Source organism: Rousettus aegyptiacus, unplaced genomic scaffold (genome assembly GCF_014176215.1).
Source record: "Rousettus aegyptiacus isolate mRouAeg1 unplaced genomic scaffold, mRouAeg1.p scaffold_m13_p_8, whole genome shotgun sequence".
In the NCBI taxonomy this organism is placed as follows: Eukaryota; Metazoa; Chordata; class Mammalia; order Chiroptera; family Pteropodidae; genus Rousettus; species Rousettus aegyptiacus.
This window is the reverse complement of record NW_023416311.1, coordinates 53,845,594-53,872,718: the sequence shown is the minus strand read 5'-3', so window position 1 is coordinate 53,872,718 and position 27,125 is coordinate 53,845,594. Positions and strand designations below refer to the sequence as shown.

The 27,125-nt window shown below is 35.1% G+C and overlaps 1 protein-coding gene across 1 annotated transcript in view; it reads left to right on the top strand.

Moving 5' to 3' along the window:
- Positions 1-27,125, top strand: part of LOC107518277 (leucyl and cystinyl aminopeptidase) — an 87,615-nt gene that overhangs the window by 47,628 nt on the left and 12,862 nt on the right. The window contains exons 6-14 of the mRNA XM_016159775.2: positions 99-253; positions 2,253-2,366; positions 3,835-3,969; positions 9,744-9,875; positions 11,596-11,756; positions 11,995-12,083; positions 18,296-18,479; positions 19,591-19,747; positions 26,532-26,716. Coding sequence (XP_016015261.2) covers positions 99-253; positions 2,253-2,366; positions 3,835-3,969; positions 9,744-9,875; positions 11,596-11,756; positions 11,995-12,083; positions 18,296-18,479; positions 19,591-19,747; positions 26,532-26,716 — 1,312 coding nt within the window. The remainder of the gene's footprint in view (positions 1-98; positions 254-2,252; positions 2,367-3,834; positions 3,970-9,743; positions 9,876-11,595; positions 11,757-11,994; positions 12,084-18,295; positions 18,480-19,590; positions 19,748-26,531; positions 26,717-27,125) is intronic.

Genomic DNA, 27,125 nt, shown 5'->3' with positions numbered 1-27,125 from the left:
TGATCGACAGTGATAAAATAATGGGTGAAATATTTTTATTTAACCAGAGAGTGCCCTAGATGAGGAAAAGTTGATCACTTTTTTCCTGTTATGTCCAGATTTGGTGGCTATTCCTGACTTTGAAGCAGGAGCAATGGAAAATTGGGGTTTGCTCACTTTCCGAGAGGAGACACTGCTGTATGACAATAATACTTCTTCAGTGGCGGACAGAAAACTGGTTACTAAAATCATTGCTCATGAGCTGGCCCATCAGGTATCAATCATCAGCCAAGACTATTATCTCTTTACTGTGGTCTGTTTCATATTCTAGGTTATTAGAATAGATTTAGATGCTAATAATAATTCACTTTTGTATTTCCTTCTTTCATAATAAAATGGTGCATTTTAACACATTTCAAATGAAAATGCTATCTAATGTTTGTATAGGACTTTACAGTTTACAAAGCATCTTCATATCTGTTATCTCACTTTTTATAACTACTATAAAGTAGGTGATAATCCCATTTACAGATGTGGATATGATTCAGCTTAAGTGAATGACTTGCTCAAAGTCACACTGCGAATGAGTGGCAGCATTGGGCCCTGAAGAACCACTGTTTCATCAAGAGCTCTCTCTTTCTTTTTTCCCCCAATAATACAAAGCTGTTTTGCCTCTGACAAATGACAGCTGCTCAGTATAACTTTGCGGTGAAAAAAAATCTTTTTCCTAAATTGTATTCTTACAACTCTTGGACTGTAGTTGTCAGGATTAAATTATTTTTTCCTCTCCTACCAGGACTAGATTATTATTATTATTATTATTATTATTATTATTATTATTATTAATTTGAGAGAGTTACACTTTGTATTACATAGAAAAAAAAAAGAAAGAAAATCATATGGGTACATGAACCTCCCTCTGTCTTCTCCAGCACCTTGTCTCTCCTGTGCTCTTGATGAGGTGCTTTTCAGTGTTGGGCAAGGTTTTAGGTTTTCATGAAGATGGGAGGACATGGAAGAAGAGTAGGATATGCTCTGGGTAGTTTACTCCCTATCTGAAACTCAATCCGAATGACTCTATATCCCTTGTGAAGACTTCATGACAAGCTGGCACGTGAAGCACATATTATTTACTATTATTGTTTTAGTGTTAGGCAAGTAGACAAGGCATGTAGTCACAGTAGTTCCTAAACTTTTTGGCATTAGGGACCAGCACTCCTATAAGAACCTAATGCCTGATGATCTGAGATGGAGATGCTAGCACTGGGGAGCAGCTGCAAATACAGATAAAGCTTCGTTCACTTACCTGCCACTTACCTCCTGCTGTGCGGCCAGGTTCCTAGCAGGCCACGGACAGTACCAGTCTGAGGCCCAGGAGTTGGGGACCCCTGATGTTGGGGATGTCCTCTAGGTCCGTTATTTCTGGAGCCGCCCATCACTACTTGAGAAGTATTTCTCTGTTGCTTCTTCTTTAGAACTTATAAATCATCTTCATCTGAAACAAGTTTTAAAATATCTTCGAAAAATATGCCCTTGTAATTTCAGTATTTTGTAACCTTATTTTACCGCTGGTTTGAGACAAGCCCTAGGCCACACCGACTAAATTTAATACTCTGTTACCTCTCCTTACTTCGGGGGTTTTTTAGACACATTTTTAAGGAGAGTCTCATCATTTTTTCCTTCTTCTTACTATCTCATAGAAGGACACATTTAGGATCCTCTCTGATTTCATTTATTTACATGCATGCCAACTTTCTTAAGGAATGTTGTTTGAATTCTGTTTTGAATCATGTAAATACTGTCTTCCACTTGAGTAACTGAAGAGAAACATGAAGTATGGGCTCTCTGATTGTTGGAAAAACTCTCAGAAATTTATTTTTTAATTGTCATGGATTGTCTTAGATACAATGCAAAATAATCTTACTAATTTGATGTTAGAAGAAAGAAGAATTGATTATCTAAATTTCATTTTTAATGAGATGTCTAAAAACTGGGGGTTTTTTTGTACCTAGTATATAACATAACATGCTAAAGTGCTAACTATATGCTAATTGTCTGTCTTGCTTTTTTCCTATTCAGTTGAGGTAAAATGTTAAAATTTTTATTTTACTTTGAAAGTATATACAGCTTTTGTAAGTCTTTAATTTGAATATGGTTTTAACTATAATAGCTGTATTTTCAGTTTTAGGTAATTAATCTAACAATTCAATTATTAGAAAATTTTTAAGAATGTAAATATTGTGTTGGTTAGTAGTTTGTTTTTTTTCCCACAGTGGTTTGGTAATCTGGTAACAATGCAGTGGTGGAATGATCTGTGGCTAAATGAAGGTTTTGCTACTTTCATGGAGTACTTCTCTTTGGAAAAAATATTTGAAGAGCTCTCCAGTGTAAGTATCATGTTTGTTAGGCCTACTATGAGTACTAGGGGGAAAAATAGTCAAATTATATTAGCCATGTATTTTCTGTGAATTTGAAGTAATAAAAATATTTCTAGAAAGATACAATAAAATTGACCCCTGTTGCTTATGTCTGTACCTCTTGAGATTTGACAATGAAAATTGTGCTTTTATTTACTGACATATTCCATTGAAAACTGAAAGTATGTGGAATTATTTTACATTTTGTTAAGGCGAATGTTTTACATTGATTTGCTTCATTTTATTTTTAATAAATGTGGCCCTTCTGCTTAGGGGAATTTAAAATTGAAAAGCTTTTTTTTTTTTTTTTTTTTTTTTTGCAAAGTAAAACTTTTTATCCTGTGCATAAAGAGAAAAAAATCAAGATATTTTGTTGCAACGTTGTCTCTATTATCACTGTGATCATGCTTGTAGCAGTGATACATAGGTTGATACAGACAAATAATTTGCCCTTTTTAGGTACAAACCATATTTTGTCTCTTTTCAAAGACTTGAAACACCATTCTGTTGTAGAGAGTGTGATAATGTCGTCATTATATTACTAGACTCTCTAGAGATATTTCCTGTCCTTAGAGATATTTGAGTATACCAAGCCATGATGTAACCGATATTGCCAAATAATTCAAGCAGTAGATGGGAAAATATAAAGATCCCTTTCAACCCTAAAATTCTGAGACTTTCTGTTAAACTACCTGGATATATGATCCAAGACTGCTTCAAAACAAGAGTACTCTTAGAGCTTTCAATTTGAAATTTTTGTGTAGGGCCTGTTCAAAAATTTCGAGTGGTAGAAGGAATTCATTTTTAGCTGGAAGACTAAACAGGTATTTTAAATCGGTGTATGCTATTTAATTAAGCAGTGAGATATACAGTTTCACCACTTGGTGGTGCCCAGAATGTTTAGAAGCTTCTAATGTGTTTTAGGGGAGCTCATCTGCTGAGCTCCTAAGAATTCTTTCTCTTTAAGAGTTATATTTTATTTCAAATGAACCTCAGTTAAGGGAAATGTATATTAATAGAAAAACTGGACTATATATAAGAAATCAGCTTAACGTCCAGTTTTTATTTTTTTAATTTCAGATTTTATTTTAAAAATATCTACTAGCCTTTTTAGATTATTCATCTCAAATATCAGGATTTGACATTTTGTTGCTTTAGTAATGGATTCTTAATTTATCCTTATCCCATTGTTTAGGAAACACTGTTTTTCATGTGTCCAGGAGGTTATAATTTTATTTTTAAATGTAAGGAACATGCATGAATATCACACTTTTCCTATACCTTCAAAAACTTATGTTCTGAAGTTTCATGAAGCTAGTTATTTTTTATAATGACTTTAAGCAGTAAATAGTCTAATTCATATAAATATTTACTATATTTGCTTTTGCCTTGGATACTATTTATGATTTCCAAATCTGTTCCTTTTTTTTTTTGTTAGTATGAAGATTTCTTAGATGCGCGACTTAAAACCATGAAGAAAGATTCCTTGAATTCGTCTCATCCAATATCATCATCATCTGTTCAATCTTCAGAACAGATTGAAGAAATGTTTGATTCTCTCTCGTATTTCAAGGTATTGCTATGTACAAAAAAAGTACCTGGAGTAGGTTTAAAATTAATTTCATATGTGAGCAAGTTGCATTATTTTGATTATTTTAAAGATAAAATAAGTATTATTTTCAGATATCCTGTTAAACTTTAACACGTTTGCCTCTGTTTCAGTCTTGTTCTTAACTTTTTCTGAGTTATTCTTTCTCTGTCTCTCGTTTAAGTTCTCTGACTAGTATTCTGGGCAGTTAACTAGACCTTATAGCAATGTATTTTTTAAAGTTGGTTCACTCTTTAGATCTGCAGGTAGCGTATATCCAGGGAGGGTTCTAAGCAAGCCCTTGGCTGTGTTATTCAAGATTGAGGCATATTCCAAGAACTGCCAAAACAAGTAAACAAAACAATTTTAAGAAGCGAAGGTTAAATTGCAGGATCAGAAACACACACTTCAGGCTTGGGAGTAGAGCAAAAAACAGAAAAATTGACACTTGATTTCGTGATCCCCATAGGTCAGAAGAATAGGGATATCAGTGCCACTCACGTTTGTGTTGGGGGAGAGTGGTGGGTCCTACGCCCTCGTTGCCTCCTCACTCTGGCTGTCACATTAATTGGTTAATAAACTGAATTCCTGTCTTAGAGAAGAAAATACACAGAATATGTGAGATACAGTCCATATCATCAAGAAATTCAAAGTTTAGGTGGTGGCTACTTGTGAAGCAAAAAGAAATAATATATGCTAAATAAGTGGTACAGAGTATTTTCACCTGGGATTATGAAGAGAAATTTTTTGGAAGAAAATGGAAATTGAAATAAATAAGAAGAATATAGGTTAAGAAATGGGAAGAATTGATGGGAAGAGGGACAGAACAATTAGGTCTGCAAAGAAAAAGTCAGGAATACTAATGGGCGAGTAATTTTTGTTTAGGGAGTAATGTTTGATTGCAAGGGAAGTGCCTGTGGAGTAGGGGAAAGATGAGAAAGGTAGGTTGGAGCCCACTTGTGGAAGGTTTTAAATGCCATCAGTAAGCAACAGGAAGCGTTAGAAGTTTTTCAAACAGAGGAATGACTTAATTAAAGTTACCATTTGTTTCAGTTTATACAATGGATTTAAGTGAAGTTAGCAAATTGCTGCTGAAGTCCAAACATAAAATGGTAAAAGTTTGAAATTAGGAGTGGTAGTGAGAGTGGAAGGAAAGTGATGGGTGTGAAAAACACTGGGTAGAGGGAAGTACTTAAAAGCAGGTAAGGAAGGAGACAGAAATGATTTTTAAGATCAAGCCTGACTGACTGGGAGAATGGTAATACTGTTAACCAATAAGGAAATCAGGAGTTTAATTAGCAATATTAAATATGTTCCAATTAGAGCTGCTGCTGGGATTTTCCCGCCCTCTTTAATACCACCTCCCCCCATTTCCACCCCTTACCTACAGAGGTTGCCATTTCCCCTTAAGAACTGGATCTCTGAAGACAGGGCATCTCCTCCCATGCGTTCATGGCATGCACCCGGGGCCTGGCACACCCGGGGGACCTGGCGCACTTGGGGCCTGGAGCACCTGGGGTGTGAACCCACGACCTTATGCATGTAAAGCAGATGTGCTAACCACTGCACTATGGAGCCACCCCTGCTGGAATTTGTAAAGGCCATACCAGACCTGTCAATTAAGAAAATTTTAAAACTTGTGGTTCTGTTATCATATAGAACAGTTATTTCAGGATTCATTGTTACAGAGCTCGGTCTTCCTCCAACTTCTACCCTCTAAACCCAGAATTCAGGATCTTCTGATCATGTGGTCTTCACAACATACCTAACCCCTGTTGATATGGTAACCGCTTATTTCAGAATTGAGAATCTGGCAAATATCCCACATAACTGAGAAAAGTAGGACACTGGATAATTTACTAATGTTATGTGCAAGAAGAAGTAAGTGCCAGTAGGGAAAATGTTTGACAGACATATTCAGTTTAGTCTTCATCATCTTTAAACCTAATTCTGATGCAGGTTGTCATGTGAGCATTCATTCATTTAGCAATCTTACAAGTACCAATCTTACAAGTCATGTACCTGGCATTGTCCTAGGTGCTGGGGATACAGCAGGGAACAAAGTAGACTATGTTGCTTTTACCATGGGGCTTCCATTTCAGGTGTCAGAGACAGAGACAGACACTGTACAAATGAGTGAATAAAAAAGTAGATACTGTGTTAGGTGGTAAGTGCTAATAGGAACATAAAGCCTGGTAAGGGAAATGCGGGTGACAAAGGACATGTGTTTTGTGTAAGATGGTGGGAAGACCACTGATAGGTGATATTTGATACCATCTGGAGGATATGAGGGAATGAAATGTGGATTTCTGGGGGAAGAATGTTCTAGGCAGAGGAAGTAGCCAGTGCGTAAGACTTGTGCAGAAACTAGTTCATGTAGTAGACCTAGGACTACTTGCAAGGCTAGCTCTTGGCTGGTTTCTGAGAACTTGCATTTTGGAAGTTTTCATCATTTCCTGATAAAAGTGACTCATTGTGCCTCAACCATTTGTACGAACAGCATGGTTTATGCTACATATCTGTTTTTCTTATGGAAGTTTGGAATTTTGGTACATGCCGGACAGGGGATACCTCCATGACTACCCCCTAATATGTAAATACTGGGCACTGAGTCTCTACTGAAGTTTCCCAGTAGACAACATTTCATATGTGTTGTCACAACTTATTGCTAGGAGAATTAAGTGCATCCTGTGTGACTCCACTGGAAAGGACTCTTGGATGCTTTTATCTGGTCCCCCATGCACCTTTTTCATTAGCTGATTTAGTGTTGTATCATTACACAGGAGTAAATTATAGTGGTCAGTAAGACTACATACTAAATTCTGTGAGTCCTCTTAACACATCAGCAAACCTGGGACTTGTCTTGGTGACCCCCACACAGCTTGTGATAAGAGTTTACTTGGCATGTTCAAGCACCAGCAAGGAACCAATGTGTCTGGAGTGGAATAAACGAAAGGGAAAGTAGTCAGTGAAGTCAGAGAGATTATAGGAGGCCAGATCTTTTTTTTGGTCTAACAGGAAATGGTAAGGACCTTGATTTTATGGTAAATGAAAGAAAAAGCCATTTGGATAAGGAAGTACTATAGTATAACTTATTTTTTTTTTTTTAAAAAAAGATCATCACTGAGCCTTTAATATCATATAGAGTCTAGGTAACTAGTTAGGAGGCTATTGTAATAGAACACTAGTAAGATGATTGGCATGGACTAGGGTAATAGTAGTCTCAGTGATGATCCGTGAGTAGTTTTGGACTATATTGTACAGGTTAATCCAGTAGACTTTGCTAATGGATGATTTGTGGAATGTAAGAAAGGAGTCAAGGATGACTTCAAGATTTTTTCCCAGACAGCTAGAAAAATGGAATTGTTATTTGATGCAATGGAGAAGACTATTGGAGGAGTAGATTTGGAGAAGGAAGATAATAAAAAGTTCATTTTTTGAGTAAGTTTAAGATGCACAAATGGAGATACCAAGCAGGTAGTTGTAACTAAACTCAAGGAGTTTGTTTTGCCTGCACACATCAAAGCCAAAGAAGACATGGAGAGGAGTTAGCAGCAAAGAAAGTAGAAGTTTATATAAGGAAATGGCACCAGCTGAGATACACAGGTGTGCTAGTGCTCTTAAGACCTGGTCCCCCGATGGCCTCTAGGGAATAGGTTATCAAGGGGAAAAGTCATTAGCCATGGTAGCTAAGGAAGTTGGGTCATAGATTCTACTGATTGGTCAGGGCTGATTGGAGTAGGAGGCAGTTGATCACTACGTCAGGTCCTGTGTCAGGCACCATTCTGTCTGGTTTTGAGGGAATACCAGTAGGGTTGGTTGTTCCTCCTTCATGGGTCTGGAGCTGAAACACAACTGAGGTCAAGATATTATCTTTAGTTTGACCAAATCTCTGTGGTCAACAGATCTGAGGTTTTGTTCCTAAGACTTTTTTGCTGCTGACTTGAGAGCTTAATGATATGTGGAAGGATAAGGGAAAAAAAGAAGCAGGTGTGTACAGAACCAGTTTGAATTGAGGAGAAGGAGAAGAGAAAAAGTCCTTTTAAAGAAGTGAGTATTTGTTACGCAGCTGGATATGAGTCTGGAATTCAGAGGGGAAGTATGGTTAAATATAATAATTTGGGAGTCATCTAAAACCTCTGGAGTTGAGGAGATCAACTGGGAAGAAAATTTAGAGTGAAGAAAAGAGATCAGAATATTAAATGCCAGGGGACATCAGTTTAGACTTTGGGAAGATTAAAAAGATCTAGCAAAGGAGACTAAGAGGGATGACTAGTGAATAGGGAGAGAATCAAGAGTGGTGTCTCAAGGCCAAGTGCAAAAAGACTTTCAAGGAGGAATGTCTGATCAATTAGCCTAAATGCTTCTTACTAGTAGATTGATTAGATGAGTCTAAGAATTTATATTGATTTGACACCACGAAGTTCACTTTGAAGTAACCTTGATAAAAACATTTCCAATGGAGGGATGGTTGGAAGATAGCTGAAGAAAACATGGAAAGAGAGCAAATGGAGATGGCAAATGCAGAAAACTCTTTTGAGGAGTTTACTACAAAGGGGAACAAGAAATAGAGTGACAACTGGAGGAGCCATAGGGTTAAGGAAAGGAAGGGCATGTCTTATTTGTTAAAATGAAGACTGTTATATAGTTTTGGTTTGTTAATGAGAATGTTACAGTAGAGAGCGGAAGTTGGTGATGCTGGAAAGAAGGGCAACTGTTGGGAAAAGAATGAGTACTTAAATTTATAGAACAAGTAACACTGTAAAGTGTTATATAGAAATAAGAAAGTAATAGACATTAAATTTAGTTATGTATATATGATAATCTCAATGACTTAACATTGCTGCATTTTTATCAGAAGTGAAATTCATTCAAAAAGCATTTGAATCCCTAATGTGTACTAGAGGCATCGTTTTAGTCATCGGAGTTGAGTTTTTCAGTTTTTCCCTTAACTAGCATATAGTCTAGAAAAGGAAGTAAATGTACATCTATAACAGATTCAGGAAGTGATATATTGCTTTTGATGATGGAGAAATATAATTTCTGTCTTGAATCACAGGAGGCTTCATAGAAGAGGTGGTTCTTTCTCAAGATTGGAAATGATGACATGTGCATCAGTGAATATAGTGTGGTCTTAATAGTTTCATGCCTGATTCTGAATTATTAGTATGTGCTATTTCCCTATACATTAGTTCTAAACATATTTTAAGCAACTCTTCAGGAAGAAAAGAGAGATCTTAGTTACTTCAGCAACATGATATACTAAAATTGGAAATTAATGTACTCCCCAGCAGAGAGACTTTTGAGAACTCTGCTGGTTTGTTGTCTACAACAATGTGCCCATGAATTCACCTGGCACTTTAAACATTGGGGACTGGAGCCGGGATGCCACACAAAAGTTGGCATCTTTTTCTATTAAAAATGTATTAATAAACACTTATCTTTTTAACACTAACACTGAAATAGTGAGTAACTGATAGATTACACAAAATAGCTCATAGTAGAATTAGTTAACTTGTGAATCTACTCCATTAATTCTTTTTCAAATTCCCTAAAATAATTTTTAAGACAATTGAAACATAGTCCACATCTGGTTATACTAGACTAAATAACCGTGTTATAACTAGGTTTTGTATATGAAAATATATGTTTAGAGTGATTATATTTTGAATTATAGTTCTCAATTCTATAAACCTATTGTATTCTATTATTGTCCTTTCTCCTTTTTCACTTTTTCTTTTCTCTTTTTTTTGGAATAGGGAGCTTCTCTCTTGTTGATGCTGAAGACTTATCTTAGTGAAGATGTATTTCAACGTGCTATAATTCTTTATCTACATAATCACAGCTATTCATCCATTCAAAGTGATGATCTGTGGGATAGTTTTAATGAGGTAAGTGACTAGGGTATTTTATTTAGCTTTTACAGTAAGAAGAGAGGAGTTCTTTTATTTATATTTTTATTAAGTACGTAAATAAGCTGTGGTACCAAGGATAGTTATATAAGAGAGGGAAATGGGGCTTAGAATATAAATATTTATGAATAGAGTACAGAAATAAAGGTCAAGAAATGCAAGCACTAGTCTTAACTGCAGAGAAATCGTGTGTGGCCTTGTGAATCATTTTTCTCCTATACCTTAATCTCCATTTCTACTTTGTAGAGAAGTTTTCTTTTCTGAATCAATGTGTAATACCGTATTTTCATTATTTGATTTTTTTTTTTCTTAAGACATCTTTTTCTATTCTTATGCCTTTGCAGTTTTTTCACCTCCCATTCATGATTTTTTTTTTCTATACTCTGGCCTGTGAATTCTCCTGTCTTTTGGGCCATGTTCCTCTAGAAAAGATTATAGATCACAGGCTGGCTACCATGGGCTCCATACTGCCCTTCCATTGTTCTGCTGTTTTGATTTTGTTGTGCCTGCAAATATTCTAACAAGCAGTGTAATTAGGTACACGTTATGCTTCACAGCAGTGAATGAACCCAGGCTGCATTGTGCATGTAGGCTCATCGTATTACCCTTACGGGCATTTGAGTTGTTACCCTGATCTAGATAAAGTTCTTAATGTTGATATCATAGACATATTTGAAAATCTGATGAACATTCTGGACATATTTCCCAGAAAAATTGCATATATGCACAATATCACACACAATTTCAAAGTTTATGGAATCTAGGTTAAGAACCCCACTCTGGGTCTTTTCCATACACAATTCTTGCTTCCTTGCTTTATCTGAAACCTGCTGTTTTCTGGTTGTTAACCCTTTGCTCAGAAGGTATATCTTACAGTCCTTATTACCTAAGAGATGCCTGCAAGTCATTGTTTTTACTTTTATCATGTAATAGCATTTCAGTTAAAAGCCACATTATTGCCTTTATATTCATTATATTATTTCCTCACATTTGGAATATGTTTCTCCCTTCCTCACTGACTTCAGCTTTCGCATCATGATGTTTTCCTGTCCCAACCTGGACCCTCAGGTTACCCTTGGTTTTCCAGCACCCACATCAAATTATGCCCTGACCTCTTCATTTCAGTTCTGTTTCAAAGACGCAAAAGTACCTTGTTTGGGGAAAGGTTTGTTTTCTTCCCAATTCCTTGTCCAGAAATAAATAGATCTGAGCCATGAGAAATGTGATTAATATCACAGAGAATTTGGGAAGATTCCAAATTCTCCATCTTTTTCTGCTTTAAATATATAGGGGTATGGCGATTGAGGTAAGGCCCACCATAGTGCAGTGATATTACTAAACATTTTAAGTACTCAATTTTAGTTGCTTGAAATTCAAATCCTTTGTAATCTAGAAAACTAATTTCACTCCTAAGCTGATATCAATTGATATATCTGGTGCTTTTTCAACATAGTGCCTCTCGCACTTTCTTTGATTCTCACTTAGTTATGTTCCAGTTATCACTTAAAGTACTAGTTATCACTTAGTACTTTCCTCTTAGCTCGTTTACCTAGATTAGAAATGTAAATTCAGCTCAACATTCATACTTTTTTAATATTAATATTAAATGTAGCCTTCATAGAATGTGGTAAGGAAAGGTACAGACAAATTGTAAAGTTTATAAACTTTGAGAAAAAATAATTTATTCTTTTATTGATAGGTCACAAACAGAACCCTAGATGTAAAGAAAATGATGAAAACCTGGACCCTGCAGAAAGGGTTTCCTTTAGTGACTGTTCAAAGAAAAGGAAAGGAACTTCTTGTCCAACAAGAAAGATTCTTTTTAAATATGAAGCCTGAAATTCAGCCTTCGGATGCAAGGTACCCGCCTTCTTTCCCTCCGTGTCATCTCTTTCATACTCTCAGTTTAAAGAATTGTTAAATGTTTTATAATCTTAGGTTCGTATGGAACCTAACAAGATTATCCCTTTCTAGGACTGTCTTAAAAACTTTCACCTTCCTGCCAAAACAACAACAACAACAACAACAATAAATTATGTGTAACTGACTGACTAAAATTTGGAAAGAGTAATAATCTTTCAATATTTTCTTTTTACAGCTATCTGTGGCATATTCCACTGTCCTTTGTCGCCGAGGGAAGAAACTATTCAAAATATTCATCAGTATTATTACTGGACAAGAAATCAGGTTTGACTATAATTAATACTTTTCTGATTAGAAATTGGAAACAGCTTATTTTAAAAACATCTGACCAAGCATCAAAAGAAGTTTATTCTTTCCAGTGTGCATACTCTCTGGGCTGGTTTTCTGAGTCACCAATGTATGACTTGACTAAAGTGACAGTAAGTGTTTATTTCATGCATAAAATTGGTCTTTCTTCGTCATGTAATATAAGTATAAAAAGCTGCACTGAATGTGCTAGCAGTCCTGTATTTTTATATCCTAGATAAATATTCTATGTTACAAAGTAAGAAGCAGAGCAGCTTTTTAAAGTATGCTCTGCTCTCTGCTTTTTAGGGGTGGGCTGGGGCAGTGGCATTTTAACAAGCACCCTAGATGATTTTTATGCATAATCTAGGCCTCTTGATTCATGACCTAGATCCACAGTAAATAATTATTACAAAATGTTCATAGACATAGTATATATTGTTTTAGTAATGATAAAATGGGGCAAGAAATTATAATTGCAAGGAGGAGGATAATGAAACGTAAAGATTGTATATGCTGACCCACAGGAATCTGTAAAACACAAATGAAATATAGTTTTGACCATCTGTTAAATACCTCTATGAATGCCATACTATGTAGCCTCTTAATTTACATCCTGAAAGAACATAAAGTTCGAGGGTTCCGTAGGAACTAGTAGTGATACTTTAGATTTATAGAAAGGGAAAATTTCTTGTTTGAATTTACATCTAGTGTTCAATCCTATATTTTTGAGAGGGTAGTATAGCTTCGTGGTTAATGGAATGGACTCAAGCCAGAGTGCCTGATTGAGTTGTACAATTTTAGGTGAGTTATATGACCTCTCTGAGTTTCATTCCCTTAGCTATAGAACGGAGATAGTAATTATACCTACTTTTTAGTGTTATGATGAGAATTAATTGAGTTAATTTATATGAAACACCTAGAACGACTTATATACATTGTGTGCTATGTAAGTGTTAGCTATTGTTATTACTATTATTAATGAGAAAGTCTTTAAATGTAATATATCTACATTACATAAAATCTAGAAAGTAGAGAACAAATCTCATCACCCTGTCATAACTACTCTGATTATTTCTTTCTAGTCATTTTTAAAAATATGTGTACATGTGAAATTGTATCTTGTTTTTTTAAAGAAACTTGATATATACAGTAATTGACTTAATCTTTTCTTACTGTTGGACATAATTCACCACTTGTATCTCTAAAAAAGAAAGCCTCAGTAAAAAAAATTGGGGTCTTAAATGTTTTCTCATTATTTTAACTTTTTCATAGGAATGCTTCTCAAAATGAAGACTATGGTATAGTCTGTACTTTAATGTATGTTTCTAAATTGCCTTTCTGTTGTATGGTAACTAAAATATGTGGATACCAGTTACATTACAGTTAACTAGAGTGAAATGTTACAACAACAATCTCATTATTTAAAACACTAAGAACAATGATGATGACAACATATTTTTAATTAATATAGCATAGCTAGAAGTACAAGGAAGTGCTGTCTAATAAAAACAAAACTCCATACATCACATGGGCCCTGGAAGGATAGTCTCTGACCTAAGAGAAAACAAATAATCTCATCTCCCTATTTGAAAGAGACCAATAAGGAAATTTTGCACACCTCCCTAGAGTATGTAAGACTTGGTGATATTAGAAGTAATTGGACAATAAGAAAACTGCTTTTATTAGCCCTTTACTTTTTAGCTCAGTTTATATATGAACTTCTTAAACTCTTTTTGAGATTCACACCCCAAAGTCTAGCTCGTATTTTTCTGCTAAGCCTTTTCTTTCTAAGTCTTTACCTGCCACTCTCTATACCTCTGCTGCACAAAAGTTTTCTTAGCAACTCAAAGATGTCATTATTCATGTCTCTGGGCCTTTGCACATGCTATTTTCTCTCCCAGAAAAACACTCTTGCTCCTCACTCCCTTGATTTACTCCTATTCATTCCTCAGATCTCAAGTCACCCATTGCTTGCTCCAGGAAGTCTTTCCTCATCCTAAGACAGGTTAGATGCCCTATTTATGTGCTTTAATAACATTCTCTACTTCTCTATTTTTCGTATACTGTAAGTACTGTTTTATTTATATCGATCCCCACATTAGATATGTCCCCTACTGAAGGTAGATATCATGGTTGTATGACTATTTTGCAATCTTAGCACCCAGTAAGCACACAAAAAATTATTGCACGATGAATATATTTTAGTCTATAAAGAAGTCACTCAATTAGAAATCTTACTGTAAAAAGTTTTAGGAAAAGAACATTCAAAGCCTGATGAAATGATATCTTCTGTTTTCTTTCATTTGAAAATATTTTTGGTAAACGTGAGTATACAAAATGCACTAAAATACAATTGGTTTAACCTAGAGCTGGAACTGAGCCAATGTATGATGAAAGCAGTGTCTGTTACCTCCTCTTTTCCACTATGTTATTTACCTTGCCGCTGCTGCCGCTGCTGCTGCTGCTGCTGCTGCTGCTGCTGCTGCTTTCATTCCTGGCAGTTCAGGCTTTGAGAGTCTCTACTGAAAATGTTCTGTCCTCAACGAGAACTGTTTGACCCTAAGGACAGTTGGGTCATCTTGGCTCCTGATTCTCCAGTGAGAATCACTTTTATTTTAATTGCATTTTATTTTTTTCTGTTCTCAAAAGAAGTATAGCAGAGGCTGTGACTACAGAGTCTTATTTTATGCCATATGACTTTAGTACAGTGTGTTATCTTGGTGGTTTGTTAACTGTAGTATATTCCACATGTTCTAATGCCAGGGTTGCTGGGTTATTCCATTCATTCAGTCAGATATAGGAGTTACATTTGGTCAATATCTTTGTCACTATTACCCACATACGTGAATTTTGAACAATTAAGACTTGTGCAGAAGAAGAGCTGAAAGGGGTCATTTTTTCAAGCTACATATTGAGGAAATTATGTTAAAAAGCGAGTATCTCCCCCTCCCTTCTCTACCTTTCTTTCTCCCCTCCTCCCTCCACCACCCTCTTCCTCCCTCCCTCCTCTTCCCCCCATCTCTCTCTTTCTCTCGCTCTCTCTTCCACATCTTACTCAGATCTAAGCTCTTTAACTATAAGAATTTTTATATTAAATCCAACTTGATACATTAATGTTTCTGAAGGCTGTATCTGAAACAAAAAGACATGTCATTAGAGCAAAAGGCAATTGGAAAAAAGGACAAGCGTATAGTTAAGATATTTACCATGTGCTGTTCTCTGCTCTTGCCTTCTTTACCCCACCCCCAACAATATAAAGGTGAAGAAATGGGGTGTTGCAGAAAGGAATGCTTTTGAACAAGAGGGAATGCAGTTCAACTGCATGTCTCATGCTAGCTCTCTGGAGCAAACTACACACAGTCGTTTCACACAATCCTTTTGGCTAAGAGCAAGTGTGGAGCAAACCACACAGAAAATTTTGCAACTTTGTAGTAGAAACATGTTTTTTTTCTATGCTTTAATGTTTCTTTATAAAACAGTAGTTGATCTTCATAACTCATTGACAAATGGCTTTTTAAAATCAATATTAGATTACTTCATCTGGGCTTCTGCCATTGAAGATTGGAGTTGCTCATTCTTTTTTACTAAATGGACTGTGAAAATTGAACTGTTAATCTGTTAATGATTATAATAAATTGAAAACATATGAAAGTGGCCTCATCCACATTTGAGCCGCAGAATGTAGTAAGCTCCCCTGTGAGCAAAGCTATTATTTTGTGATACCTGTGGTTTTAAGGATCTCCATTCTGGATCATTCAGAAGACCTGAAAGAGACTAACGTGTTGACTCTTTAAATGATAACTTTCCTCTCCATGCTGTTGGCTACACTGCTTTATATTCTGTCATCGAAATGACAGTAATAATTTCAAGTACATTCCCAGCTGCATTCTTCCTTTCTACCATCTGGACTTGGCTAGGTTTACAACATGGCAAGTATCTAGGTTTATCAGCCAAGATACTCTGTATTTCAGTATTTTCCTGCATCTATCCAGTGGAAAAAATTGTCATACTTATCATTCTTTGCCTCCTTTTATGGGAAAGGGAGATTTTGAGCTATTTAGTCCTTCTTCCCAATGTCCTTTCTTAATAAAAGCTCCTTAGGAAATTGTATTTGGTGACCTGGAGAGTGCTGATATTTTTGCATGAGCTAATGATAGTTAATTTCCTTAGTCATAGGTTTGTTAAAAATGTCTCCAACTTGAAGCAACTACTGTTGCCATCACAATGATTCCTTAGAACTTTGCTCTAGAAAAAGGTATAAACTATATTCATGTAATTGATCTTTCCCATCTGTTCCTAAATCAGCAAAAAATGGAAATTAGTATTGGATTTTTTGATGAAAACGACATCATGTTAAGACATCAGAATGTCTTTTTCATCTTAAAAATCTTTTACAGTTTCAGTAGAATTGGAGGAAATAAGGTTATTAAGAGAATCTGATAAATTTTAATAATTCATGCTTTTGAAGTTGATAGACCCTAAGACTTCAGGTTTAAAATGTGTTTCTGAAACATATGTGCAAAAGCCTTCATACAGAATTATTATTATGATAGTGATAATTTTAAAACAGCCAAAATGTTTTCAAATAGGAGTTTGGCTAAATTGTTGCAGGTCATGAAATAGAATATGATGAAACTATATGAACACTGAACATGAAGACAATGGAAAAATGGTGGGGGTAGTATCTGAGAGGTAAAAAGGCAGTATTAAAATGAATGCATATAGATCCACTGTATGGAATATTACATTAATTAAAATGTGTATAGAAAAATCTTGGGAAATACACCCCACAATGCATGCTGTCATTGTCTTGAGTTTAGATTTTTTTTTCTTATCTCTCTATTTCTCTTTCTCTTATAATTTTGAGAATTGGTATTCTTTATTTTAAAATGGGGAACCAAACTTTATAAACATTTATAAATCTTATTTAGATTTGCTTTGAAACCATTTATAGTAGTTGTTTTGTTTATTCTTTAATTTGTGAAGTTTTTTTTTTTTTTTTGAGTACCTACCAGGAACATTGTTCTAGGTTCTAAAGGATTAATTTAACATTGAACATAGTAAGCTCATGGAGTTTATATCCAAATAAATAGTAAATTCTAAGGTGCTTAGAAGCATACACTTAACTATTATATTCACATTTTTGTTGCCAACTTTGAAGAATACTTATTGATTAGTAGTTTACAGGATTTTTAAAATTCCTACATATATTTTGTAGTCAGCTTTTGTAGTAATACAGTTTTTGTAGTCATATATCTTGTAGCTCCTTATTGATTGTACATTAATTGAAATCATTCCATATAAATTTCTAACAATTCTCTCAGCATTTATATATGTAATGGTAGGGCCCAAAAAAGTACATATCGTTTTTCTGTTATTTTAACTGAATTATTTATTTGTGCCAAATGAGAATTTAATTCTACTCCGATGTTTATTTTGCTAGCTTTTCGTTATGTGACTTTTCTAAGTGGCCTTGTTCTTCCTTTGCTAACATAATGAAATCCAAAAGCTGAGTGGAATGCAATGTACATAGTTCTGTCATGATCTTCCTCTCCTGCCTCACCCTACTCTCCCCGTTTCTCTCCTCTAGCTGCAATGAAATCGGGAGCCAGTTCAATGCATGGATACTTTCTCTCTGGGCCTTGAACATTTAGGATCCCTCTTCACCTGACTAAGACCTATATATACCTTGAAGTTTCAACTTAGGTGCCATTTCTTTTTTCAAGAAACCTTTAATCTCCCCTAGTGGGTGAAGCATTTCTTATATGTGCTCCCATAGAATACCATATTTATTTTTCAGTCAATAACATTTATATGCTATTCTTCTTGCCTGGTTACATTAGACTTTAAGACCTCTGAGAGAAGGGAAATATCTACCTTGTTCATAGATTCATAGATAGATAGATAGATAGATAGATAGATAGATAGATAGATAGATAGATAGATAGTAGTCTTTGTTAAAATGAAAATAACTGCTAAAAGGTAGAGATTTAGTTTCATAGTAGAATTAAATATAAAAATAAACCATATTAACTTTGAAACAAAACATCATTTAATATTTTTCTTGTCCTATTATCTCTCCTGTCTCTTTCCCACCCCACCCCCCTTCTCCTACACTCCCTACCCCCCCCCCCCCGCCCCACTCTCCCTCTCCCTCTCTCTCTTTCTCATTTTTTGGTCTGTACTAGATGTCATCAATCTTACAGAAGAAGTGCAGTGGATCAAAGTCAATACAAACATGACTGGCTATTATATTGTACACTATGCGGATGATGACTGGGAAGCACTAATCAAACAGTTGAAAATCAATCCTTATGTCCTGAGTGACAGAGACCGAGCCAACCTCATCAACAACATCTTTGAACTTGCAGGGTAGAGTATGCTTGGTTTGGGGTGCTTTAAAAAAAAAAAGTGGTATTGAGGAAAACGTTTTAGAAAACCAGTTTAAAAGAACTAGCATATATTGCCTATTAGATATGATTTATTTTTGAGGATTGGGAAAATGTAAGACATGTTCCTGGCCTTCAGGGCTTTATAATCTATATGGAAATATCAGCTGCAAACATTGAACAGTTAAATAACAAGGTTTAAACAATATTTCAAGATCGTACATGCCAAAAATCAAGACATGGGTGCTTGGTAAATTGATGGAGTTCAGGCTTTGTTTTATTTCTTGAGACAGTTCTTTCCCAGCAGCATTTAGTTTAAGCATGATGCACAGTACTTCCTCACTGGTTTGAGGGGCATCTGTGATAGGTGGAGCCTCATTTGTGTACTGCTTACCTCCCCAACCGCCCTGTGCATTACAGAATTCCACTGCCAAGAATGGCAATGACCTTGTTATAAATATCTTCTGAATAGGAAGATTACCAGTGTAGGTTGTTCATGGGTCGGGAGACACAAAGAATATTTAAAAGGGTTCCTTCTGACTGCTCCCGACCTTCCTATTTTGCTTCATTTTCTATGAAGTGACCTTGTATCATCTCAGCCATCATTATTATGCTTTCTATAAAATGGTTAATTTTTAAAATGTACTCATTGTAAATTTATAGTGGGCCTCACCTTAAGTTTGACAAATTCTCATACAAATAACTAAATTTCTTTCTGATTCAGATCCTCTTTATGCCACCCGTTCTCACCTGATAATTATAAGTAATTAAAAATAAATAAAATTAGTACTCTTCAGTTTTTCTCACCTAAGACATTGTAATGCTTTTCCTAATTCAGTAGCAATTTATAGGTGACTTATGGAGTAAAAACAGAGCTATTGTTTATCTTTCTTTTGAAATGTGTCTTTAACCTTGGAGCACACATATGAACTTAATCAAAGATAATAATATTTTGTCTAACTTTACAGAATGACTCTCTAAGCTTAAATTTTAGTCTTCAAGACTCATCACTTGGCCATAAAATTTCTCAGCATGCATAGAGTTCATCTGCCTTTCTCGCCATATTTACTTTTTCTGTTCTTTTAACACTTTAGCCTAGGCAAAGTGCCTCTTCAGAGGGCCTTTGATTTAATTGATTACCTTGGAAATGAGACCTATACTGCACCCATCACTGAAGCCCTGTTCCAGACAAGCCTCATCTTCAACCTTCTTGACAAACTGGGATACATGGATCTGGCCTCAAGACTAGTGGTAAGTCTGCAATTTACCAGCTTCTCTTTGTTACTTGCCTTTAATAGTGTTACTAATAATTTCATTCAACAGTAGTTAAAAAAAAGCAACTAGTTAAATTCCGTTTTCTTCACTTTCCTGCTTGTGAAATCTTTGAGTCAAAATGTCATTGCTTACTATGGAAAGCTGATAAAGGCTCAGGATGATGTGGTCTTGTTTGAGTATCAAAATATAGACTTCTGATACTGTCACATGAAAAAAATCTTTCAATTCAAATCCTGGTTTTCTTTTTATATAATAAATGCTTTAAGTAGGCCTTTTTGTGAATTAGTGCTCTCCATTGATTTCATTATGGTTAATATAAAGTATTAATATATGTATATTCATATTGAGAATATTGTTTTAGAAGGCCTTTCGCCTGTCTTATGGATGACGATTGGTGGATATAAGTTTCTCTGCAAAGCAGTAAAGGAGTCTTGGTGTTTGGAGACTGTCTTACCTTTTTAAAAAAACAGTTGCCTGATCTTAACAGTCGTTATTTGAGACACTTTCAGGATTAAACTGTCAACCAAGTCTTTAAAAGCTTAAGAGAAAATGATGAATTCTTTATTTTATCCAGTTCTCTGAATCAGCACATTCTGACAACAGGGATTTTCTTTATAAACTAGTCACGTTTTCCAGGGACCAGGCAAAAGGCAGCTTTCAGGAAAAGGAAGAAACTATTGGACCAGGAATTAGAATAAGTCTTTTAGGGTTTTGGTATCCTCCCTGGTAAAAGGAAGGGGTTGGATTACATCTTTAAAAAAAAAAAAAAAATTCCTTTCTGCCTCTCTTACTGTCCTAGTTTGCTTCTCCAACGATGAATTCTTTCATCACATGCATGATTGTCAGTGGGGGAAGGGAACGCAGGGCAGATCAGTCAAATAGAGCATGGAAAGCACCTTTCCTCACAAGTTTCTGATCTGACCCCAAAAAAACTATCCCTATTCCTACCCATAAGTGAGATGCTTAAGTTAGATGATTTCTGAAGTTTCTTCTAGTTTATAGATTTTTGTCATTCTTCTGTTTTACAAGGCTTTTTATTCCCAACCTTAATAAAAACCAATGCCTGGAATGTGACCCAGCCCATAGTGACATTCAGTAAATGTTGAATGACTAAATGAGTGAAACACACCAGAGCAAATACATTTCAGTGCTTACTATATTCTGTACACTGTGCTTGGTACTTGATGTAGAGTGCCTCATTAAATATTTACACAGTATTAAATATATACTTCTACCCTCATTAGATAAATGAGGAGACTAAATAACTTCCTCAAAGTCACTTACCTAAACTAATAAATTACAAAGCTGAGATTAAAACCCAGATTAGTTTCACTCCAAAGCCTATTCTTTGTATGTTGCTATATTTTAAATTAATGTGTATTCTAGCAATGTCATCTTTCCAATGATACCTTTTTGTTGGAAAAATCAGTTGTTTCTTCCTTGCTATTTTTTTTTATTTTTTAAACTAAGATTTTAAAATAAAACAGTTTGAAAGCTTGTCAACTCTGTGTTTAAGGTTTAAGATGACAGACCCATATCTAGTTGCTCTCCTGAAAATGAAGTTTTCCACTACCTTTTGAGATTACTTTTATATCTAAAATGTTACTAACAGTAGTTCTTATAGTATTTATATAAACTTCCAAAAAGTATGCAAATGACATATTGGTCTCTCTCTCGCTCTCTTTTTTTTTTTTTTTTGGTACAGCATCACTTTATTTTTCTTACCATTGCTTTAATGCACTTTAAAATTTACCTACATTCATTGAGAACAAAGAAACAAAACTTATTGGTCTCTTTAGGGAAAACTTAGAATACAACACAGACTCGCTACTGTTAGTATATTTAAGTGAAGGCCATTTGTTAGCCAGTTCAGCTACTGTAAATGGACATTTGGGTGGTTTTCAGTTTGGAGCTGTTACAAATGTGTTGCCATGAGTATTCTTATACATGTCTTTGGTGAATGTTTACATGCATTTCTTTGAGATATGTGTCTGGAAGTGGGACTGCTGAGTCATAACATATGTATGCTTAATACTGTACTACCAAATTGTTTTTCAAAGATATACCAATTTAATGCTCCATCACCAGTGTATGAGAATTCAAGTTCTATGCTGGCTCTATAGAGCCTTGCCAACAGTTCATATTAATAGTAAATCTTTTTCCTTTTAACGATTCAGATGCGTGCATAGTGGTATTGCAATTTTGGCTTTAATATGCATTTCCATAATGACTAGGGAAGATTAGTTCTTTTTGATGTTTATTGACGGTTGGATGTTCTCCCTTGTGAAGTACCCAAGTGTTTCATTTGTTTTTCTATAGGATTATTTGTCTTGTTCTTATCGACTTGTAGGAGTTCTTTATATTCTATATATGAATTCTTTGTTGCTCATGTGTATTTTCAAATATCTTCTTTCCCTCTGGCTTACTTTTTCACTCTTTTAATGATGTTCTTTGATTAGTATAAAGTTTTGATTTTAATGTGTGAAATCGGCCTAACCCAAGATATGCTCCTGTGTTCTCTTCTGAAAACTTTATCATTTTACCTTTTATATTTAGATCTATGCTCCATCTGGAAATGATTTTATATACTGTGCAAAGTAGACAAAGATTTATATTTATTCAATATGGATATCTAGTTGATCCAGTACTAGTGTGCTTCATTGTATACATATATTTTTTATTATAGAATTGCTATAATTACTTTGGGGGTTATTAGGGCCATGTCAAATCAACACCATTTGGGGTAGTATATTAGTTATCTAGAGCCACAATAATAAATAATTACAAATTTAGTGTCTTAAAACAACAGAAATTTATTCTCTCACAGTTCTGGAAGCCTTAAATCAAGGTGTTGGCAGGGAGGGTTGGTTTCTTCTAAGAGTGAATCTGTTCAATGCATCTCTCAGCTTCAGAGGGTTGCCAGCAATCCTTCGCATGCCTTAGTCTATGGATTGCATCACTGTCTCCATTGGCATTCTACCTGTTTCTTTGTCTAAATTTTCCTATTCTTATAAGGGCACCAGTCGTTGGATTTGGGCCCACTGTAATCCAGTATGACCTCATCTTAACTTGATTACATCTGCAAAAATCCTATTCCCAAATAAGGTCACATTCATAGATTCCAGGCAGATACGAGTTTTGGGGAGACACTATTCAACACAGTATAGGTAGCAGTAAATAACATCAGTATGTATCACTCACTTCCTTTCACTATTAAAGGACAGTGTCGGAACTGAATGTACCCTAAGAGGAGGCAGAATATCTGTCCACTCTGAAGCTATGCAACTAGTTGAATTCCAGGATAGCAGAAGCTACTCTTCCTCCTGCCTCTCTACATTAACTCTGTCAAGGCCCAGTGTCAGGAAGCACTTGACACCTCAAACTCTTCCCATGCTGAGAATATATATACTAAACTCAATTCAAGGAGTTAAACCTTTTGTATATTTTTCTGTCGTGACACTCAAGTAACTACGCATCTTCATTCCAGATGATGATTTCGAGTTATCTGGCAGATATATGTTTATTCAGAACATGCTTCTGGGTGGATTCCAGGGGACTGATGGTTAGCAAGGGCTGGGGGCTTAGTGTGCACGTGGAAGACCATGGCCCTTTTACTGCGATGGATCTTCATACACTCGATTGTTGGTTAAAAGGCAGGTTAGCTTCAGTTTGTCAGGAGAGAGACCTTTTTTTTTTTTTTTTTTTTTTTTTAGTTCTTGTTCTAACCTTACGGCATTCTGATAGCATCAAAACTCTCATAATATGAAATCTGACCCACTGTAGTTGGAGATTGGAATGGCCAACATTTCTGAGTCCTTGGATCCAGTCTTCAAATAGTATATGTGATTAAGACTGATGTCTTAATTCATTATGTCATTGTCACCAGAGAAGTGTGTATATTTATTGGTCATTTTGTTTGGTAGGCTGTACATACCTACATAACATATACCCGTATGTCACATTTTTTGATGTTTACTGTGGTGTTTCTGTGGATAGTCTAGAGGTGCATTTGAATTGTGTCAAATCGTTCACATCTAATGTCAACATCTAATCCCAACCACATTCCTATTTCATCACTTATAAGCCTGTCATTCTTTTACATATGCAGGATTGGTGGGATAAACCTTTTGCAATAAAAGCTGACAACTTCACTTTTAAGAAGCTCAGCTGACCCAAGAAAGAACTCCCTGGGCATATCAGTATAAAATTAAAGCAATAAATCAAAATGTAATATATAACATAAATGCCAGCATCTCTCCCTGTTTTATTTTTTAAGTCATTTTGTTATTGTTATTGCATTTTATTGCATATCCAGTGTTGGTAGCTAGTATAACCCACCAGTTCATTTTCTCTCCCACTCGTTATTTTTACTTTATGAAATCCTTTGATTTCATAAGTGAAATCCAATTCAGAGGATTATATTCTATTGTTTAGTGAGTTTAAATTTCACAAAATTAATTAAGAACCATGTAAAAATAGGTTTAATTTTATTTCTAAAAGGGAAAGATGATTTGAAGTGCTTGCTATGGTTTTTTAATATTAAAAATATAACCGGGATTACTTACAAAAAATGATATTTTATAACAGCAGGGATTTTCTAAATAAAATTATTATTTTTTAAATGAAATATTTTTCTCCATTATGTTATCATTTGAAATATATTTAAAGCTATTTGGGGAATTCCTCTTGACTATTTGGTACAGGGAATAACTAGTAAGGTTGCACCTGTAATTCTGATGGGGTAACTGCTCAGGAATTAGCCTTAGCATCTTCGTGTCAGGTTCCCCTTGCCTCCAGTACTTTCAAGTGACATTTTTTCATAATGGCTTCTTTCTGTTGCAGTAAACTGTCGAGGAACATTGCCATTTTTCTCTACTGAGTTTTTTTAAAATAGTATTTCAAGTATGTAACTTTTTTCCTCATTCTTCCTTCGTTTCTATTTGAGAGTTATAAGTAGCTTTTAAATTTCTTTTATGCTTTACTCATTTGGGATGGTTTGCTATCGTGATGCCATTGAGAAGGTTAGGCCAGTAAAAAACATTATGTACCAGTGCAGTCATGTGTATCCAGTAGGATCTCCTGCGTTGCATTACCAGCCAGCATGGCAAGTGTTTTTTTTCCACTTCATGTCCTCCAAATGACTCGCAAGCTTTGTTACTCACACATTCTACAAAGTGTATGTTGTGTTCTCTATTCCTTTTGAAGCAAACAGACAAGAGTGAGTTGACATGTCATCACAAACTTTGAGTCTTTCTCCTTGCACAGATTCTTTTTTCTATCCTTGTCATCGGCTTCACAAGAGCCTTATTTAGAGAAGCTCTTCTGAGAAAATGGCCCCAGCATTTTAAAAATCTCCAACTAGGAATCATTTTAGGTATTGACAGTGGTATTCTCGAAGAATTTAAGTTCTGTGAAGAACTCGAGCTAATATTCTGGGGTCAAGCGTTTTTGTATGTGGTCATCTGTGGGCCTTCACTACTTGAGATGAGACATGATAAGGGTGGTGGTGGTAAAGAAACAGTGGGAAGATATACCCTGTGCCGAGAACCTTGTGGGCAGGGTATGTCTGTAGATATTTTTCATTTTGCTTCACTTTATTTATAGCCATGAAGGTTTTCTAAAATATACATGTAAGCATTTTTTAATTTGAATTTTTGTTCCTTTTAGTGGCATATTTTATGTGATGATTTTTTTTAAATCCCACATGTCCTCACCCCTGCCTGTGTACCATAGCTTGAAATATAGAAATACTTCCATATTGCTATGAACAGCTTCTACGCTTTTGTGTTGGGGAGATATGAAAAGGAAATGAGATTTGTTGATTTCTTAATACCATAAGTATACATTTAAGAATGACATCTTATTCAGAAGTGACTAAAACAACGGACTGTATAGCACATGATTTTACTGAATAACTATTAATTTCCTTAAGTGCGATAATGTATCGTGATTATATAGGAGAATGTCCTTATTTCTGGGAGTTGGATGCTAAAGAATACATAAATGAAATATCATGATATCTGTAACTTACTTTCATATGGTTCACCTAAAACCAGAGAAACAAATGTGTATATATGTGCATTATATATACATAAAAACAAAGCAAGTAAAATAAAATAAAATAAACAGTGATTCTAGCATATGCATGTTCATTGTACTACTCTTATAGCTTTTCTGTAGGTTCAAAACATTTTTAAATAAAAAGTTGGGCTGGGGAATAACTATAAATAACTATGCTTTCCTGCAATCCCCATTTTCTAGGTAATTTGATTACATTAATTTGTTGCAGCATCAAACTAGTTATTTAAAATATTTTTTTAAATATTGGATTCAGAAACATTTAAGCATATACCCATGAGTAAAGAAATATATTTTTCTCTCATTGCTTTATGGATTTATGGATTCTAAAGTCACAAGGTCAGAAAGTTCCAACCTCCTTCTAGCAGTGGTTTTAAGTGATACTTTTTGGCAGGAAAATAACTTCTGGCTGAGTACACACAGAAGAAAGGTTCCCTACTGCACAGAAGTCATTAATTCTTTCTGTGATATGTCATGTAAAGTCCCCTTTGGCTATAGCAGCCTTACGTATGCCTTCTTATTGAATGGTTTCATCTCAGCTGTATGTGGGCACTTGATTTTAGTGATATTGACCCCTCCCTTTTTTCTCTCTCTCTCTCTTTGGGTAAATGTTGGGAAAAAGAGATCTAGTTGTCCTTTTTCTGGTTGTCCTACTCTATTGTAATCCATTTTGTCTCTCTAGACCAGGGTATTTAAATTGCTTCAAAGCCAAATTCAACAGCAAACTTGGACTGATGAGGGCACCCCATCTACTCGAGAGCTACGGTCAGTCCTGCTAGAATTTGCTTGCACTCACAGCCTAGATAACTGCAGCACTACTGCCATGAAGCTGTTTGACGATTGGGTGGCAACCAATGGAACTCTAAGGTGACGTGTGCTTCTATTCAAATGACCTCTTTCTTCTTTACCTCATATCATATACTGAAACCAGAATCTTCTGATCCTGGGTCATAAATGTTATAAAACTAGGTGTTAATATAGGTGAACTCTATGAACTTGTCAAATAAAACTGTTTTTTTTTTTAATTGTGGTAAAATACATATAACATAAAATTTACTATCTTAACAATTTTTAAGTATACAGTTTAGTAGTGTCAGTATATTCACATTGTTGTGCAACAAATTTCCAGACCTTTTTTAGCTTGCAAAACTGAATTTTTCACCCAAACGACTCCCCACTTTTCCTTTTCCCCAGCCCTGGTCTACTTTTTATTTTATGAGTTTTATTGCTCTAAAGACCTCATATAAGTGAAGCCATACAGTATTTGTCTTTTCGC